This window comes from Ailuropoda melanoleuca, chromosome 7 (assembly GCF_002007445.2).
Source record: "Ailuropoda melanoleuca isolate Jingjing chromosome 7, ASM200744v2, whole genome shotgun sequence".
In the NCBI taxonomy this organism is placed as follows: domain Eukaryota; kingdom Metazoa; phylum Chordata; class Mammalia; order Carnivora; family Ursidae; genus Ailuropoda; species Ailuropoda melanoleuca.
The window spans coordinates 85622329-85641954 of record NC_048224.1 but is presented as its reverse complement, the minus strand read 5'-3'; the positions used below and the strand labels follow the sequence as shown (position 1 = coordinate 85641954).

Sequence of the window (19626 nt, the reverse complement as noted above, 5' to 3'; positions counted from 1 at the left end):
AACCTTCCCCTCAGAAGGTTTGGAGGAAAAATATTTTCTTTGTCTGAGAAGTTTGATTTAGAACTTTTCTCGGGCCGGAAGTCTGGTGGTACTGGTGATTCTATCAAGATTACAGTGGAAGGAAAAAACAAAACCTTCTGGCCCTGGCTTTAGGCTAGTGTCCACTTCAAAGCAGGGTTTGAATGATGGAATTCAGTCATGTTTTAATGGAGACCAACTTCTCAGGGGCCATATTTGTGCCTTTATACCTTCTGAAATGGGAATGACCAACCCTTAGCCTTATCTCTGGGACCTTATCAAGAGGTAATTTCAAACAGCAATCCTAGCTGATGGAAACTAGAGCACCATTTGCCCACAGATCCTCCGAGAGTAGTATCACTAGGGTGAGTTGTTGTCCAGTGCTGAGAATTAAGATGATCTTGGGAAGGCCTACCTGTCACCAAATACCAATGCTGTCAGCGTCTGAGGTGTTGGGCATCCAACCATCAGAGGTTTCCTCATTGGGCCTCTGTTTACCATGTTACTCTTCTAAGGCATGAGTACATCTGAGAGAACTACTGCATGAGACTTTGTGTCACAGTATTAATGGTTCAGCAGATTTCCTCCAACTGTGGAGGCTGTGTTGAATGAAGGCTGCTTTACAGAAAGCTTGATTCATTTCATAATCTAATCTGGGGTAATGAAGGTAACATCCTAATGACTCTCTTCTTTGACTATTTGTTTTAAGAAGTATTTTTTTTTGTTATTTGTTTTTCTCCCTACAGTGGATTAAGACTTCCTAGCAAGAATCAATGACAAAAGAACCCCTCTTGCCCACCAGGTGACCTTGTGGTGAGGGCTGAAGGAGAGATCAATGCCGAGGGGAAGGGAGGACTTGGTGGGATTTTCTGAGAGCAAGAAACCTAAGGATTGAGGGTGGGAGGGAGGAGAGGTCCAAAATGTGTTCTGCAATGTCATTGTTACAAACTGAATTGTGTTCCCCTCCAACTTCACATATTGAAGCTCTAACCCCCTGTAGCTTAGAATGTGACTGTATTTGAAGATAGAGCCTTTAAAGAGGTAATTATGTTAACTTGAGGCTGTTAGTGTTGGCCCTAATCCAACCTGACTGGTGTCCTCATAAGAAGTGGAGATTAGGACATAAACATACACAGAAAAACCAGGGATGTGCACACAGAGAGAAGGGCATGGGAGGACACAGTGAGAAGACAGCCATCTGCAAGTCAAGGAAAGATGCCTCAGGAGAAACCCAGCCTGCTGTCAACTTGACTGGGCACTTCCAGCCTCCAGAGCTCTGAGAGAATACATTTCTGGGGTCTAAGTTGCCCAGTCTGTGACACGTTGTTACGGAGGACTAACACAGTCACGTCTTTTTTTTTTTTTTTCTTTCCCCTCCTGTGTCTTTCCAGCTCTGTCCTAGAGAGAAGGTAAGAAAAAGTAACCTTGAACAAAACAATGAAAAAATATTTCAAAAATATTTAAAAGTACTTCTTATTAAGACATCCCCCCCCTTCCCACCAAATTCAACACAGCAGTGACACATTTATCTTGCCCATTTTGCAAATCACGCCGACCAAGGTTCTCAACTGCTGGGCATCAAGTTTGTTTCTGCGCAGCTGATGATGGACACTGGAGGGAAGAGTTCTCAGCAGAATAGAGACAAGGGAGGAGAGAAAAAGGAGTGGGGTGCAATTTTAAGCTCTGCATCAATCAGCCAGGCACATTGATTCTAGAAGCAGGCTGAGTTCTGGTTTAACTAACTGGAAAGGAACAGATGCTTTTGAAGATTAAATAGAAAATTGATTCTTACTTCTTAAGTCTTAGATGTCTTAAAAGCATGGATATGGTCCTTAACAGTTTCTGGGCACCTAGCCAAAGATGATAAAAATACTTCTATTAAGCAACAGAGCAGCATACTCCATGAAAGAAAAAAAGGTATTGAGTGATTTTTATTACTTGGAGGATACTATATAAAAAAAGAAAGTCCTCCAAAGAGTTTACCCTTTCAACTAACAAATATGGGGATATGGTTCTTAGAGTTATCACATGAAAGCTTACTCCAGTCAACTGAACCCCAATATCTTTTTCAGGTTCCCTCTAGAAAAATTGGAACCTGTAAGTACTGATAGAAAAAAAATAATCAACTTTTTGATTAAGGTACAGGTGGTGAAAGAATAAAATACAGGTGGTGTTATTATTATTACTATTAGTTTAATAGATTCCTCCTAAGGGGAATAAAATGTTTGCAGTGTACTAAATATAAGTGAATAAATTCCTTTAATTCAGTGAGATAATGTTCCCATTATTCAGCAAGAGTACAATCAGGGTAATGGTCCAGAGAGACATGATTAATTAGATTGTTAATTTTTTTGTGGCAGTTTCATTATGAAGGCCCTACTTTTTATTTCCTGTGATTCCTTAGCATGCAGTATTACTCCTAACAGTGGGAGATACTCACAGCTGTGGACAAACAGCCTGCTCAGAGACAGTTTACTAAATATGATGCAATCTTCTCAGGGAAGATATCTACAAGAGGATAAGTTAACGCCATATAATCAACCTAATCGTGATTTTTTTTTTTTACCCTCTTCCACTACTTATGTTTAATAATAGCCCATGGTTGAAACGGCAATGCTAATTAAATGAAAACAGTAATTTTGGAGAGAAACGTAATGACTTACTTCATTTAGTGGGTGATACCGTTCGTAGTATGAGGAGGAAGTCCGGGGGATGACTGTGTCGTTGAGAGTTTGCTCTTGGATAAGATCTCTCACTTCTTCCACCAAGATTCTGGGGACAAAACAGAGGGAAAGCTGATTTCCAAACAGGACTCTTATTTTCCCATTGCCCACTGCAGGCACAACAGGTGAGCATGGGGGAAAATCATGGAGAAATCTAACAAGCAAAAATTCATCAAGGTGTGCACAATAACCCCGAACATTGTAGTAAGCTGAAATTCACCAGTCTTCTGGTGGAGCCCACGTGGGTGCTGGAGAGAAAGTGGCTCCTATCCGGTACGTTTTGAGGGCCTCCAAAAACTCACCCTTTTCCCACCATGACCAACATTCCTTGATTGTGATTCTTCAGTGTCTTTAACATATAGTTTAATGGACAACTTTCTTAAATCCAGAGTTATTATCTTAAATCCAGTTGTTATTATTCTGTTTTCAGTTAAGGACAGAGGAGAAGCAGAAAGCCTTTACTTTTTGTTTTTCATTTTGACAATCATTGACCTATGCCAGATGTTCTGCATAGCCAAAGATGATCAAATCTCTAGAGAAACAGAAGCACAGGGAAAGGGAAGGTACCGGCAAGTCATCTTGTTTAATTATCTTGAGAAGTACCACCTTGTTAACTAGGCAAACGTTTTAACTGAATTAAGCTGTTCCTTCACACAGGATGAACAGTTTGAAAGTTAGCTATTATTTTAATATCATTTTCCATTTTTTTTAGGCCAACAGATAGAAGCCAAGGCTTTGACATCTGAAGTGTCTGAGTTCAACTCTTAACTCTGCTACCTTCTATGTGCTATGATCTTGTGAAATTCCTTTGTGTATATGAAACATTTTTCCGTCTGCATAATGAGGATACTATCTATCCCACAGAGTTAAAGTAGAGTTAAATGAAGCAATGTATCGAAAGGCTCAGCACAGCTCCTGGAAGTCAGTAAACACCTATAACATATCATTAATAATTATCATAGTGTATTATCCAAAGGCTGCCCATTGATACGCAGAAGGAAGCATGGTTTCCAGGAGGTGCTAGGGTAGCCGGAGGAAGACCGGCTCTTGGGCAGTGGATGCCAGAAGGAGACATTGGACAGGAGAGTCCAAGAGGGAGGGGACATGGAGTATGAACAGAAATTGACTCTGATACAATGTTTAGTTCAGGGCCAGACATTGAGGAAAGTTCACTGCCTTGTGAAGCAAGGAAGGAAGCAAAATACCCTTTAGCAGCTGCTTTTTCAAGAGATACCACAAAACCTACTAGGGAGAATGACAATTTTGCTCCCCAGGTCTAGGCACAGAGTAGAGGAACTACAAGAAGGAAGGAATAAGGAGGAACTCTTAAGAGGCTCGCCAGATCCCTGAGTCTGAGGCATTTTCAGATAAGGGACCTAGGTCATGAGAGGTTAAACCAATTGTCGAAGGTCGCAGAGCTAGTCACTTGGGCTTCATCACCAACCCACTTCAGAGATTTCCATGTTGCCATGTTCAAGAGAAGTGTTTATTTTTCCAGGAAGCAATTACATCATCTGCTCATAAAATGCATCATAGGTGCTTAGAAGGGTTACTCAGTAAATATTGAATGGTGCCTACCTGAATAAGATTGTGCTGTCATGTAAATGGGCTTTCACACTGTTTGCATCAGATGCATTCACAAAAAAATGGACTTCTTTCTGCTTCTTAATAAGTTCAGGGGTTACTGGCTGCCATAGAACAATCTGCATTTTCAAGGGGGAAAAAAATGACAACAAAAACAGTTGTTCACATCATTCTCATCTGTAGCTAAAGCCATAGGGTGTGTCAATAGGAGAAACGAAAAAGACATTTCCTGGCCACTGGTCACCAGTCACCATTCACACATGTGGCAGTGTAAACATTTATTTTGCAGGGGGCTTGTTTTATCTTTCGCTGCAACTCCATTTGCTAAAGAGGGCCTGGGCCGTACAAGGCACTCAATAGATATTTGGCAAGACAAGAATAAATGAGTGAATGAATGTATTTATGACCCAACTATAAAGCTGGCTGTGTATGTCAGATGTGTAAAGGAGAAATGAAATTCTGTCTGACAGAAAGTTAATTAAGTGTTGATATTCTTTAATAAAAATTCCATGTCTTGATATTATTATCCTGTTGTATTCCTTTTCTTTAATCTAATTATGGACTTTGGGCAATGCCTTCCAATAATATTTACATTTTTTTTCTATTTTACCAGGCCTTTTCCAAGCACTTTCATACCCATTTCCTTTGACCATTATAATTATACTTTGTTACAGGCTAGGCAGGTGTTATTATTTTCACTGTTATTATTTCATTGGAAATAATGAAGAAGTTAATGCTCATAGCCAATTTGTCTAAAATCATACACGTAGGAAGTGGCAGAACAAGAACTCTGATGCTTCCTCTAGTGGTATGGCCTCTGCCATCGGGTGGTGGCCATGAAAACTCACCACTCATTTCTCCTGTTGAGAGGAGCATAGTTGAAGGGCCTTCCCCGCCCCTGCCTCTCTTGATCCACTAGAGACTGAGGCCGAGCTGCCCCAGGGCTGCAGCCAGCCACTGACTGAGCACAGAGGGCATATTCTTGCAGGCCGATTTCTGCAAGATATGGGTTCCTTCTTCCAGGTGGCTTTGGCTTAAGGACTCACCACTGGTCTAGCCAAACCTTCATCAGAACTGCCCTCAGGCTAGAGAGTCTCCATTTTTGCACAAGCGTCAGAGCTGCATCATGGTCTGAAAGTGCCCCCTACCATCTCTAGTTTCCTCCTCTTCATCCATCACAAGCATCTCCCCTAGTCCATCCCTGGCATCTTTAATCTGGTTTTGATGTCTGCTTCTTAAAGAACCTTCACTGACAAATAGGGAGCCATCAGTTTTCTACCATGACATTTTATATCTCTGGTCAGCTTTCTACACCTTAAGCATTCGGAGGAGGTGGGTCCCGGGCATGAAGATTTTAATAAATGTTCCCTTGTGGTTTTGATACTTATTCCTTTTACAAACCATTGTTCTATAAGCAAAGTTCTATTGGACTTCTGTTATCACAACATCTCTGTAAGTACAAACTTTCATTCCCAAAGTACTATTATTATGAAATTGGCTGATAAGTCAATGGCACAAATGAAGAAGTTTTGATTTTAGCAACCAGCAAAATCATGTGATGTTGGGAAGGGGGAGAAGGCTATAAGGAAAGGGGTTTAAGGGCGCCTGGGTGGCTCAGTCAGTTTAAGGGTCCGACTCTTGATTTTGGCTCAGGTTGTGATCTCAGGGTCATGAGATCAAGCCTTGCATTATGCTCCTTGCTGGGCATGGAGTCTGCTTAAGATTCTCTACCTCCGCCCCTCCCCTCCCCTCTGCTTGTTCTCACCCTATCTCAAAAAAAAAAGAGGGGGGTTATACCAGCTGTATGTAATTCAGACAACATATGAGAGAACATGGTGCACAAAATTTACACCTAGTGAAGCTAATGTACAGCTGATCCTTCAAGACTGTGGGGGCTAGGGGCGCCAACTCCCATGCAGTTGAAAATCTGCACATAACTTTTGACTTCCCCAAAACTTAACTACCAATAGCCCACTGTTACCTGGAGCCTTACTGATACCATAAACAGCTGACGAACATGTATTTCATGGGTTATATGTATTATATACTGTATTCTTATAATAAAATAAACTAGGGAAAAGAAAATGTTATTAAGAAAATCTAAGGGAAATACATTTACAGTACTTACACTGTATATCTCAAAACCAACCAACCAACAAACAAACAACTGTGTGTAAGTGGATCCCCACAGTTCAAACCAGTGTTATTCAAGGGTCACCTGTAAAGGTAAAGGAAGGAGAAATTACCTCGTATGTTGTAGTAAGATTCTGCAGAATGTGAACTTGCCTGGAGGTTCTGGGAATAGCAGATAAAACCTGGCCACTGGAAAAAAGTAAAACAGAATTTTGATATTAAATAAAATAGTGAAAATGAGATGAATTATACTGGGAGGGGCTCCTAGGGAATTGTGAAAAGGAAACAAACTAAATCGTAAAAGAGGATCTTGCTACAGACTGAGTGTTCAAAAGAGAACATATACTTTCTCATTCTTTCTGCTCCTGAGCACCTGCCAAATCACTAACTCTCTTGAATGGGAGTCCTTCCCTCCTTCTTCTCCTTTGTGTGCCTGTGATTGCCTGGGTGTGTTTAATTTTAAAAATTAAATATTTGATGCATGAGGGAATATTTATGTTAACATTCACTGATTACATAATGAAACGAATGCCTGGGAACCCATTACGCCACTTAAGAAACCCAACATTATTAGGTGTCCTTGCAGCTCCTCGTGGGCTTGTCCCCACTCTGTGTCCCCCCCCATCCCCAAAGGTATCCACTACCCTACATTTGCACTTTGCTCATTCCCTTACTTTTCCTCAATAGTATGGATTCTTAAATAGATGTATGGATTCTTGAACGTGTAAATTCTTAAGATACTCTTAGATTTGCTTGATTTAACTCTATAAAAATGGTGTACTATATGTATCCTTCTAGATCTTATTTTTCTCACTCAACATTGTATTTTCAAGTTTATCATCTGTGTTGAGGAATGTAGCCATAGTCCACATGTGCTGGAATTTGTCTACAAGTGGAATTGCTATTTCTTGGAGGTACACACATTTTAATTTCATAGAATAGTACAAAATTATTTCTCAAACTTTTTACACCAGTTTATTATTTCAGCAGTAGTGGAAATGATTTTCTATCGCTCCTCCTCCTTGCTAACAGTTAATGCTGCCTGACTTTTTAATTTTTCCAATTGAATGGTTGAATTGCAATGGAATCTTTAAAGCAATTTTAAATTTTCTGACTTACTAATGAAGTGCAATTATTTCCATTCAATTATTTTTTGTGACAATCGACTAGTAGAATTTCTTTTTATAATCTGGATACTAACCCTTCGTCAGTTAAATGTATTGAAATAGTTTGTACCAGTTTGTTTCTCTTTTCTCTGTCTTTATGATGTATTTTTATCCATCATTTCCTTCTAGGTTTGTGCTTTACTGTGTGTTAAGAACTCTTTCCCAATCCCTAGGTCTTAAAGATATTCCTTATATTTCTTTTTTCTTTCTTCTTTTTTTAATTTGAATTTCAGTATCATTAACATACAGTGTTGTATTAGTTTCAAGTGTATAATACAGTGATTCAACAATTCTATACATTACTCAGTGCTCGTCATGATAAATGTATTCTTAATTCACTTCACCTCTTTCACCCATTCCCTCTCCCACTTCTGCTTTGATAACCGTCAGTTTATTCTCTATAGTTAAGAGTCTGTTTCTTAGGGGCGCCTGGGTGGCACAGCGGTTAAGCGTCTGCCTTCGGCTCAGGGCGTGATCCCGGCGTTATGGGATCGAGCCCCACATCAGGCTCTTCCGCTATGAGCCTGCTTCTTCCTCTCCCACTCCCCCTGCTTGTGTTCCCTCTCTCGCTGGCTGTCTCTATCTCTGTCAAATAAATAAAATAAAATCTTTAAAAAAAAAAAAGAGTCTGTTTCTTGGTTTTTCTCACCCTCTCTCTTTTCTTCCTTTGTTCATTTGTTGAAGTTCTACATATGAATGAAATCTATGGTATTTGTCCTTCTGATTGACTTATTTCACTTAGCATTATACCCTTTAGATCGATTCATGTTGTTGTAGATGGCAAGATTGTATTCTTTTTTATGTCTAAAAAAATTTTCCATTGTATATTGTATTCCATATATAGTATGTATATTCTCTATATATACACATATATATATAGTGTGTGTGTGTATATATATATACACACACACAATATCTTCTTTATCCTTTTATCTATTGAGGGACACTTGGGCTGCTTCCATAATTTGGCTATTGTAAATAATGCTGCAGTAAACTTAAGGGTGCGTACAACTTTTAGAATTAATGTTTTCGTATTCTTTGGGTAAATACATAGTGGGATTACTGGATCATACGGTAATTTTATTCTTAATTTTTTGAGGAACCTATATACTGTTTTCCACAGTGTCTGCACCAGTTTGCATTCCCACCAATAGCACATGAGTGTTCCTTTTTTACCATATCCTCACAAACACTTGTTGTTATTATGTTTTTTATTTTAACCACTCTGACAGGTGTGAGGTGTTATCTCATTGTGGTTTTGATTTACATTTCCCTGATGATGAGTGATGTTGAACATTTTTTCATGTGTCTGTTAGCCATCTGTATATCTTCTTCGGAGAAATGTCTGTTCATGTCTTCAGCCATTTTTAATTGGATTATTTGGGGGTTTCTTCGGGTTTCTATGTTTTTTGGTGTTGAGTTGTATAAGCTCTTTATATATTTCTGATACTGACCCTTTATCAGATATGTCATTTGCAAATATCTTCTCCCATTCAGTAGGTTGTCTTTTAGTTTTGTCTTTTGTCTTTATTATTTAAGTTTTTAAATCTATTTGAAAATCATTTGTGTGCAGTGTAAAGAAAGACTTGAGTTCCTTTTTTTCTTCTTAGCCTCATTTGTTAATCATTAATACTTTCCCCAGAGATCAGCTATGCCAATTCTGCCATGTATAAATTTTCATACTCTTTGGTAGAGACAATGCTGGTTCATCACATCAGTTTTCGTTTCTGGGGATACACAAAAAACTGTATTTCCCAGCCTTCCATGTGGTTGTGTTGAGACCACGTGCCTGAGTTCTCAACAATGGGAATGTGTGAGGGAGTGATGTGCCACAGTTAGGAGCAGGTGGGAGTCTTTACATGCTATGTGCTCTCTTACCCTGGAGCTGGAAGGAAAGAACCCCAAGGAGTTGCAATAGGGAGGCAGCCCAGATCTCCAAGTTGGAGGAGAGGATGAGGGAGAGCCAAATGGTTTCATTAATTGGTGAAGGGAGTGAGAAAGAAACCTTGTTGTGGCAAGTAAAGCTATTTCAGGAAGCATTAGTTATACAGCATAATCAAGGATTACCCTTATTGATGTGGTGTGTTCTATTTCTTGGATCTCTTTTATGTTCCATGGATTTACTTGTCTATCCTTGGGCCAATACCATTCTTCCGTGTGATTGTAGCTTTCTCATTAAACTTAACAACCTACAGGATAAGCTCCTGATTCCCCTCTCCCTCGTCTAGTTCTTTTTAGAGATTTTCTTGGTTTGACATTTTGCTTTTCCAAATAAATTTTAAAAATCAAAAAGGAAAAAATGAAACAAGATGAAACCAGAGAGGGAGACAAACCATAAGAGACTCTTAATCTTAGGAAATAAACTGAAGGTTGCTGGAGGGAGGAGGGTGAGAGGATGGGGTGGCTGAGTGATAGACATTGGGGAGGGTATGTGTTGTGGTGATTGCTGTGTGTTGTGTAAGACTGATGAATCACAGACCTGTACCCGTCAAACAAATAATACATTATATGCTAATTAATTGAATTTAAATTTTAAAAATCAGCTCTTTATGTTCCATGAAAAAGTTTGGATTTTGATTAGTATTATTATAAATCAATAATTTGGGAGAATTGACATTCTCCTGATTCTGAGTCTCCATGTCATTAATACAGCAGATTTGTCTACCGGTTTAGGCATTCTTTAATAACCTTCAAAAAAGTTTTATTATTTTATCCGTACAAATGTTGAATATTTTTATTATATTTATTCTAGCAAATTTCTTTTTTCTTTTATAAATGGTGATTTTTAGTATTCCATCTCTTAATTCTTCCTTGTTGAGGTATAGAAATGAAATAAATTTTTAGATACTAATTTTCTATCCAGGTCCCTTGGTAGTTTCAATCATTTCAATGTAGATATTTTTTTTTTCTTTACAAGAAATCATTACAATTGCACATACTAAATTTTGCTTCTTTCATTTCAATGCTTGTGGAATTTTTTTTCTTGCCTGACTGTATTGACTGGGACCTGCCATACAGTGTTGAATGGAAGTGGAAATAAAATGCATGATGCATAATTTTTAAGAAAAAGTTTGTAATGTTTCACCATCAGAATGCTTATGGCAGGGTTTTGTAGGTGCCTTTTATCAGGTTAGAGAAATTTCTTTCTACTCTCTGCTATGAGTTTTTATGAGGAATGGATGTGGATTTTATCATATGTTTTTATGAGATGAGCATGGGGTTTTCTAGTTTCATCTCTTAATGTGATGAATTACATCAATAGATTCTTTTTTAAGATGACACCTGGTTTAATTTGTTTTCTCACCTTTGCTTTGTCGTATTTCTTTCTACCTTATAATGCTTGCTAGGGCCCTAAGGGATGCTTAGCAATTCTTGCAGAGCCAAGGCAATAGATTAGCGTGAATCAATATGGATTGACTTTATTTTTACATATCACCTAATCAGAAAGGAAAGAATTTTTAATAAATTTTCTCATCCTTGCAGCTTTCTATCCATTTTTGCAGGTGAGAGAGATTTGGATAAATAGAGAATGGAAGCAGTGAGGTGAGGAATTATAGATATATGTGGAATCTGTTAACAGCAATGGCATTCTTAAATTTCTAGTATACTTCTGAGTATTTTACTTAAGTTAAAATTAGGCTATACTGGTGGCATTTGCCAGAGGGAGACCATTTTTTAACTTAAAGAAGTTTTTCTTATACTTTTAGACAAATATTATCCTTGAAATGTGGGATAAATATATTTTTTTAATCACAAAGAAAATGTTTTGCTCTTTCCTAATCTTAGTGGGTGCCTGGGTGGTTCAGCAAGTTAAGAGTCTGCCTTGGGGGGCGCCTGGGTGGCATAGCGGTTAAGCGTCTGCCTTCAGCTCAGGGCGTGATCCCGGCATTATGGGATCGGGCCCCACATCAGGCTCCTCCGCTAGGAGCCTGCTTCTTCCTCTCCCACTCCCCCTGCTTGTGTTCCCTCTCTCGCTGGCTGTCTCTATATCTGTCGAATAAATAAATAAAATCTTTAAAAAAAAAAAGAGTCTGCCTTGGGCTCAGGTCATGATCTCAGGGTCCTGGGACCAAGCTCCACATCGGGATCCCTGCTCAGCTGGGGGGCCTGCTTCTCCCTCTTCCACTGTTCCTTGCCCCTGCTCATGCTGTCCCTCTCTCTCCCCCTCTCAAATAAATAAATAAATAAAATCTTTTTTAAAAATTAAAAAAAAAAACTAATCTTAGACTTTGGGGTGCCTGGGTGGCTCAGTTGGTTGAGCATCCGACTCTTTGATTTTGGCTCAGGTCATGATCTCACGGTTGTGGGATCGATCCCTGCATCAGGTTCTGCACTGGGCATGGAGCCTGCTTGAGATTCTCTCTCTCCCTTTGCTCCTCACTCCCCCTGCTCATGCTGTCTCTCTCTCTCTCTCTCAAAAACAAAAACAAAACAAGAACAAAACAAATCTTAGATTTTGCTTTTAGTCAAGATGGAGAAACAAGGACTAGGTTTACTCTCCTGTCAGAAATAAATAAAAAACTGGAATGAATTCATTCCATATAGATAGATAGATAGATAGATAGATATAGATGTAGATAGATAGATAGATATATAGATATATCTCACAATGTACTTAATAAATTGAAAATCAGCAATATGATGATTAGATATAACATTGTATCCTCGATTAGATCCTGAAACAGAAAAAGGACATTAGGGGAAAAACTGATGAAATCCAAATAAAGTCTGGAGTTTAGGTAATAGTAATAGTGTTAACAATGTTGGATTTTTAGTTTTGACAAATATAACATGGTAATATAAGACACTAACAGTAGGGGAAACTGAGTGAAAGAGTATTCAGGAACTTTCTGTAATATTTTGTGACTTTTCTGTAAATCTAAAAATATTCCGAATAAAATTTTTACTTAAAAAATGTAAAAAGAGCTCTGGAAGTACAAAAGAGGTTATGACAACTTATGCCTGTCATTATTAGCAAAGGCTTTATGGAAGAGATGTTCGGGTAGACTATGGAAAGGCCCTGTGGCAGGAGACAAAAAGGCACTGCTGGGGAAATAGCAAGCTGTTCCTTGTTGCCAAGTGTAGGATAGGATAGTTGCTAAACAGAAATTAACTGGAAAACTTGTTTTAGTCCTTGTCTAGAGAAGGTTTTGAATGCACATTGAGAAATCTGGTCTTTATCTTGTAGGCAGTTAGGAGTTAGGAAAAAGACATCTCTTGTAATTTATAAGAATAACTGACAGCAGAGTGAAGGGTGGTTTTATTTAAGAAATCCTGATTAAAAGATTTAAATTCTAGAAATAAGCCTATGGAGACTTGATTTTCAGAAGGGGGGAAAGACTGGCTCACAGGAAAAAGAGACTGGGAAATTTTACGTCAATTCCTGGTGGAGTTTTAGTGTGTGCTATTCAACCGGTGCTTGAGGAAGTATGTTCCAGCGGAGGTGCTGTAGGATCATTAATAGTAACAATACCTGGAAACCACACGAATGCTTCTGAGTAACAGAGTTGTTGAAAGATAGTAATGTCTGCACATTCTGGAATGTTTTGTAGTCATTATAAGGAATGAGTTAGGTTTCTAAAAGTTAACTTGTGGGAGATTTACATGACGTTCTAAAGCAGCAAGGTATGGAGAAGTCTATAAAATATTACCCCATTTTTGAGAGAAAAGTAAATTAGAAAGAAAAAGGAAAATTACATGTGTTGAATGCAGGAGAAAAGTGATGAATGAATAATTCATTCATTCATTCATTCACATAGTTAACATCGATTTGGATGGTGGGGGATGGCAATTGAAAGACTGGGTGAGTGAGAGAAATGGGGGGAGGAGATAAGATTGTTTTTTAAAAGAAAGGACTCTATAGTTCCAATAGGAGATCAGATATTCAATGAATGTAAAATTACACAAGGGTGTATATAAATGTATAGAGAAACACAGGAAAGAATGATTACCAAAATGTTAGTGATGTTTTCTCAGGCTGATGAAATTTCAGTGTTTTTCTCCCCAATTTTATGCCTTCCCACATTACTAATTAACCAAAAAGAACTCTTATTTAATCAGGGGAAAATCTATTAAAAAGTTACTCTTACTGTGAAAAAGCCACTGCCAAGCTTCTTATACTGCTAATGACCCTTTTGCTAGAATATTCCTTGTTGTTTTCAAATGTTCTCTGAGCCCATCAGGGGAGTAGAGTGAATTTCTAGTCTTTCATAGTATTTTCATTCTAACATGTCCTGCTCTAGAAATTTTTTTTCCTTTCACCATCTGCCATAATAGCTCTGACATTTCTAGTTCACTAAATGTAGGCCACTGTTTTCTCCAAGCTTCCAAAAAACATCCTAGCAGCAATTAGCACCACGTCCCAAGGATCTAACTAGAATGTCAAATCCTGTATCTTGGGCAAGTGCACCTCTCTAAGGATATAGTCCCTTTCCTTTATTAACATACTCAGCACTTGTACAGCCAGATTATGTCATGACTTAACCCTAGCTACTAGTTAGGAGGAGAGGTGGGAGTAGATTCTGAGGGCTGAAAGTAAGAGATGACATTACAGAACCCTGATAGCAATGGGGGTGATGAAATCATTGTATAATAGAAGCCAGGTGGCAATGTTTAATCATCCTTGACAAGTTGGGTCCAGAAGAACATGACCCACAGAAAGCTATAGAGGTAGTTAAGAGAACATAGAGTTCTTAGGGGCAAGATAAATGGCAGCCAACAAAAGTATTGCTCAATCTTTACAATCGAAATAAATTAAGGATGAATATGAGAGAAACTAAGGACAGCTATCCCCATCAAGAGTTACAATCCATTGCCCAGTTTCCAGATACAGTTTCTTAGACCCAGTTCCTAGACCCAGAATCTTTTTCCTGAAGTGGGGAGGCAAGTCCCCACCAGGAAAGACCCTGCAACATTATAGAAAGGGTATATGATCATGACTTCCTCTGTCCCTTCCCAAAGAAAACTATGAAAATGTACTTAGGAACTCTGCACACTGGAGAAAGGGAGAATACTCCATCATTCTGAGGTCTTTTGGATGCAGGGTCCAAGCTGATATTGACACCTAGAAGTCTGGAATCCTAGTCTAGGTCCAGCTCTTGGTGGAGGCACTGGGTCCATGGACCCCCACTCCATGATCATTTCCCTGGTCCCCAAATGTAAAACTGAGATGGACATACTTGGTAATTGGTAGGACCCGCTCATCAGTTCCTTGCCTGTAAAAGAGCTATCATAGTGGGAAAAGCCAAAAGGTGAAACTGTGTCCCCTCACCCTCAGCCAGGAGAAAGAAAAAAAAAAAAAAACCAAACAAACCAAAGCATTCTGGGGAAAATGGCAGATATTAGTGCCACCCTTAAAGACCTAAAGATGCGAGGATGGTGGTTTCCACTTTAAATTCATTAGTCTGGCTTTCACAAAAATAAGACGGGTCCTAGCGCATGGCAGTATACAATCAGACTCTACCAAAGAGGAGCAAATTGTATCCACTGTGCTCAGTGTGGTCTTGGCTGGGCAGAGGCTTAGGTATACAGTATTCATCTATTGAGCCGGTTGTCTCTATCAGAAAAAAAATCACAAACAATTCACATCCACTTGGTATAGTCTCCCGTATATAGCTAGAATCTTGCTTCAACTTGAATTCATTTCTCCACTAACGAGCCTGTCTGGATATCCCAAGCTACTATATCAAGGACATCATGTGAATCTTGGATCAAATGAACAAGAAACGCCAGGTGTGTTGGAGGTCTTGGTAAGGCACATGAGCTCCCAAGGTTGTGTGTGTGTGTGTGTGTGTGTGTGTGTGTGTGTGTGTGCCAGGGGTAAGAGTGATTCAGTGCAAAGGACTCAACCTGCCTTCGCTGGCTTTGAAGATAAAGGGTGGGGTTGCAAGCCAAGGAATGAGGGTGGCCTCTAGAAACTGGAAAAAGCAAGGAAGGGATTTTCCCCTCAAAGCCTCTAGAGAAAAAACACAGTGGTGACTGACGCTTTGATTTCAACCCAGTGAGACCAATTTTTAATATTTAAACTATGGAAATGTAAGATAATAAATTTGTGCTGTTTTAAGACCCCAACTTGTGCTAATTTGTTACAGTAGCAATAGGAAACTAACACACTTGTCATGTCATGAGGTTGGGCAGGCCAACCAGAACTCCATCATTAGACAGAGTGGTACATCTGGGATCAGGCACAGGTAGGATCTGAGGAGACAAGTGAGGTGCATGAGCAGGTGGCCCTTCCTCTCAACCCGTACTGACACCTGCCACCTGTGGAGGTCCCTTATGAGCAGCTAATGCAGGAGTGTAGCAGCCATGAGAACACACCTCTAAGATCTCCAACTGCAAGACACGTAATTGATGGAAGGCCCCCGCTGCTGTGCTTGAATTCTGTCCCTGTGTTAGTGCTAAGGCCATATTATTCACTGGCTGCTTCCAGCTAATAACTGAGCATGGTGGGGATAACAAGGCAGGCTCATTACTGAAAGATGGGGGGCCCTTTTGGTGGATGACATTGGTCAAGAACCACCTTATCAACTTTGCAAAATCTTTCTTAGAATTGCACTACATCTAAGATCTTCCACCCTCCTTCCCTCCTTTTTTCCTCCACAAGGGTTAAATCAGCATTGCAGTCTTATGTCTCTCCTGAGAGCCTCTTCTTGTCCCCTCTTTATTTTTTTCTCTCAAGCATTTTTCTCAATACATGTCTTCCTTGTCTAATTCCATCTTGGTGCCTGCTTCCTGGGGGACTAGGGAAGTGGGAATAAAGTGTGGAGATCTTTGTATCACGTTGTAACACCTAACAGAAAGCACTCACCAAACAATAGGCACTAACTAGGTAAACATAATGATTAGGCAGTTGATGTCAGCCAGCCTCTGTCAACAGTCACCCCAGTGCTGGCACAAAGGGCCCATGAGCAGAATAGCCATGATGGCAAGGACGAAATTTTCATGGCTCAACAGGATGGGTTCCTACCCACCAAGATTGATAGGGCAACTGTTGCTGCCAAATGTCCAACTTGACAGCAACAGAAACCAAAAGCAAGCCCTTTAATCAGCACCATTCCACAAAGAGACCAGGCACCCGAGAAATTGCCACTTTGGTCCCCTTCCACTCTGGGTCTGGATTTGCCTCTTCTACCTGCAGGGCCTCAACTAGTGTTACCATTCAAGGACTTATATAGTGTTTGATCCACACAGGATCTCACCTAACACCGTATCGGATTAAGGGATCCACTTTACAACAAGGGAGGTGCACAATGGGCACGTTACCGTGGGATCCACTGGGCCTATCACATATCACCAGGAGCTGCAAGCCTCATAAAGCAATTAGAATGGATTAGCTGAGGTGCTAGCTTGGAAAGGAGCAACATCTTCCAGGATGCAGTCTTAAATCAATAATCATTATATGGTGTGGTGCCTCCACAAGTTAGAACACATGATTCCAGGAACCAAGCTGAAGTGGCTTTACTCACCACCATTCCAGGTGAATTAGGGGAATATGTACTTGCAATCTACAAATATGGCTCTATAAATTTAAAGTTCTGGTTCCCAGAAGAGAAAAGCTCCCACAGGGGTCATGGCAAGAGTCTTATTAAACTGACAGCTGTTGCTGCTACCCAGTCATTTCCGTCTCCTTGTCCCAAAAGATGATCAGAAAGGAGAGGAGTTATGCTGGAAGGGGTAAGTGACCTTGACCATCAGGAGGATATCGAAGGCTGCGTTCACACAGTTAAGCTGTCAGTGAAGAATACACTTGGTACGCAGATGATAAACTTAGGCATTCTGTGATACTCCCTTGCTTTACGTTATCCAAACAGGCTAAATTTCAATCCCACATAAGGGAAGTGTTGTGTTGACTAGAAGATAAGGGCATTTTTCTAATGTATTTGACCAAAGTTAGTCAACAGAAGAGAGAAAAAAAAGAAAAAGTAAAGGTAAAAAAATGTGTTATTCCAAGGGGCCCCTTTCTTAAGGAGAAAAAATTTAAGGAAACATGGAAAAACACATTGGGAAATGTGGAGGACTAAAATGATGATGGTAAAAATGCACCATAAAATATATTAATGTGTCCACATTCCAACTGTGGTGAGCTGGACTCTTCCTGTCTCCACCTGTTTGGTCCAAGTGCCAACACAATAGAATCATGGAATGAGGGTCAGTCAGGTCTCCTTATGTAGCACTTACACAGTTTCTGAAAATCAGTTTCCTGACTCGATGCCCCCTTACTTTATCAGAAAGAGGCTATGAAAAGTGGTCAGAGTGGAGAAAGGGAGAAGATTTGTGACAATATTTCTTTGAAACACGTTGTTACAGTTCTGTCAGTACCCTTGCTCCCAAAGGGGATTAAGTTTGGGGGTGTTACTTCCCTCATCCCCACCAGTAGGGAGGACTTCCAAGGGGTAATGGGAGAGTCTGAACATGTTTCCTCAAGTTTAGAGACACAAAGACTGGTGCCTGGCTTTTTCCCAAGGAAGCTAAACATGCATGTGGCTGGTCTCCAGTTGGTTGGGCAGTAATTTAATTCAAGAGAACTACTTCATAGGCCATAGTTAGAACTCAGACGCTGACAGCGCCACCTACAGGGGCAAGAACGTGGGGGTGAATGCAAGATTCCCAGCGGTGAAACATGGAGTCACAAGTGGCCACCTAACAAGAGACGCATCTATCCCTGGTCTGGAGAATTCCTCAGCAAAGGAATCTGAAAAATTCCTAAGAAATTAAAACCCAAGGGGTGCCTGGGTGGCTCAGTCGTTAAGCATCTGCCCTCGGCTCAGGGCGTGGTCCCGGGGTCCTGGGATCGAGCCCCACATAGGGCTCCTCTGCTATGAGCCTGCTTCTTCCTCTCCCACTCCCCTTGCTTGTGTTCCCTCTCTCGCTGGCTGTCTCTCTCTCTGTCAAGTAAATAAGTAAAATCTTTTAAAAAAAATAGTCTTGCACCAAATATCGAATGAAAAGTATAAGCACAATGAAATAACAGCAGACATTTTACACAAAAAATAAACTGAGTTTCAAAGAGGACGCGGACATTGTCCAAGGCCGCATAACTAAGAGGTCGCAGCTCTGGGGCTGTCTGCAAACCCCGGGATGTTAACTCTAGACAGCATTTCCTCTGTTGCTTCAAGCTCTGTCCCCTGCTACGGTTTATACTATTTGAAAAACTGGCAAGATGCCCCTGAACACTGGAACACCGCTCGAGGCCGCACGCTTTCTTTACGCATGACAGTGTTTTAAGGCCACCGGCGCCCTGTTCTTTAAGATGAAAATAATGTATCAGGGGGAGCTAAGTGAGAGAGAAGCAGGGGGTCTCCAGGCGGCAGATGGTATATGAACTTGACAGAAGGAACAAGTCCTGTGGTCTATTAATAATTCAGAAGCCCTCTCTCCTCAACCATCCTCCACTCTCCGAAGTCTTTTTCCTTCTTTTCTTCGTACTTTCCCCCCACTTGCCTGTTTCCAGTAAACAGCCTCCCCTGACAGGCTGCACGTAGGTCATCAGAGCACGATCCAGTTAATGTCTGTGTTTACAAGGTGCTTGCTAGGATTTTATTTTTGCCCTTTACAGTGTTTGGCCTTTAACAGCAAGTGACTACGGAGACATGTTTTGGTTTTTGTTTGTTTGTCTGTTTGACTGCTTTTCTCTTTGGCATATGGTATTAATGCCTTTAAAATTTTTCTCATTCTCGTTCCGGGGCATTTCGCTGATGAGATGTATCAAAATGCACCTAGAAAGCAGCCAGTCAGACATTGCCTGGATACAAAGTGTTATTAGGAAAATGATCACAACAAGAAAACAATAACAGAGAACAGCTTTAGGGAGAAGACAAGACCCTAAGCTCTTTTTAGAAAGGGTTGGATTCTTGCCCCCAGAAATAATTCATCAAAGTCTCTCGCCCTGAATGAAATTAGATTTCCCTTTTAGCATCGGTAATAGCTTATTCCTGGAAAAGCAGAGCTCAGAAACAGTTGGTAAAAAAAAAAAATATATATATATATATATATATATATAT

At 40.1% G+C, this 19626-nt stretch overlaps 1 protein-coding gene across 3 annotated transcripts in view; it reads right to left on the bottom strand.

Annotated features, from left to right (window-relative positions):
• Nucleotides 1–19626, bottom strand: part of CPB2 (carboxypeptidase B2) — a 62289-nt gene that overhangs the window by 29156 nt on the left and 13507 nt on the right. For all 3 annotated transcript variants that reach the window (XM_019794927.2, XM_034665191.1, XM_034665192.1), the window contains 3 exons: nt 6572–6647; nt 4320–4444; nt 2682–2790 (listed from right to left, as the gene is read on the bottom strand). In XM_019794927.2, coding sequence (XP_019650486.1) covers nt 2682–2790; nt 4320–4444; nt 6572–6647 — 310 coding nt within the window. The remainder of the gene's footprint in view (nt 1–2681; nt 2791–4319; nt 4445–6571; nt 6648–19626) is intronic.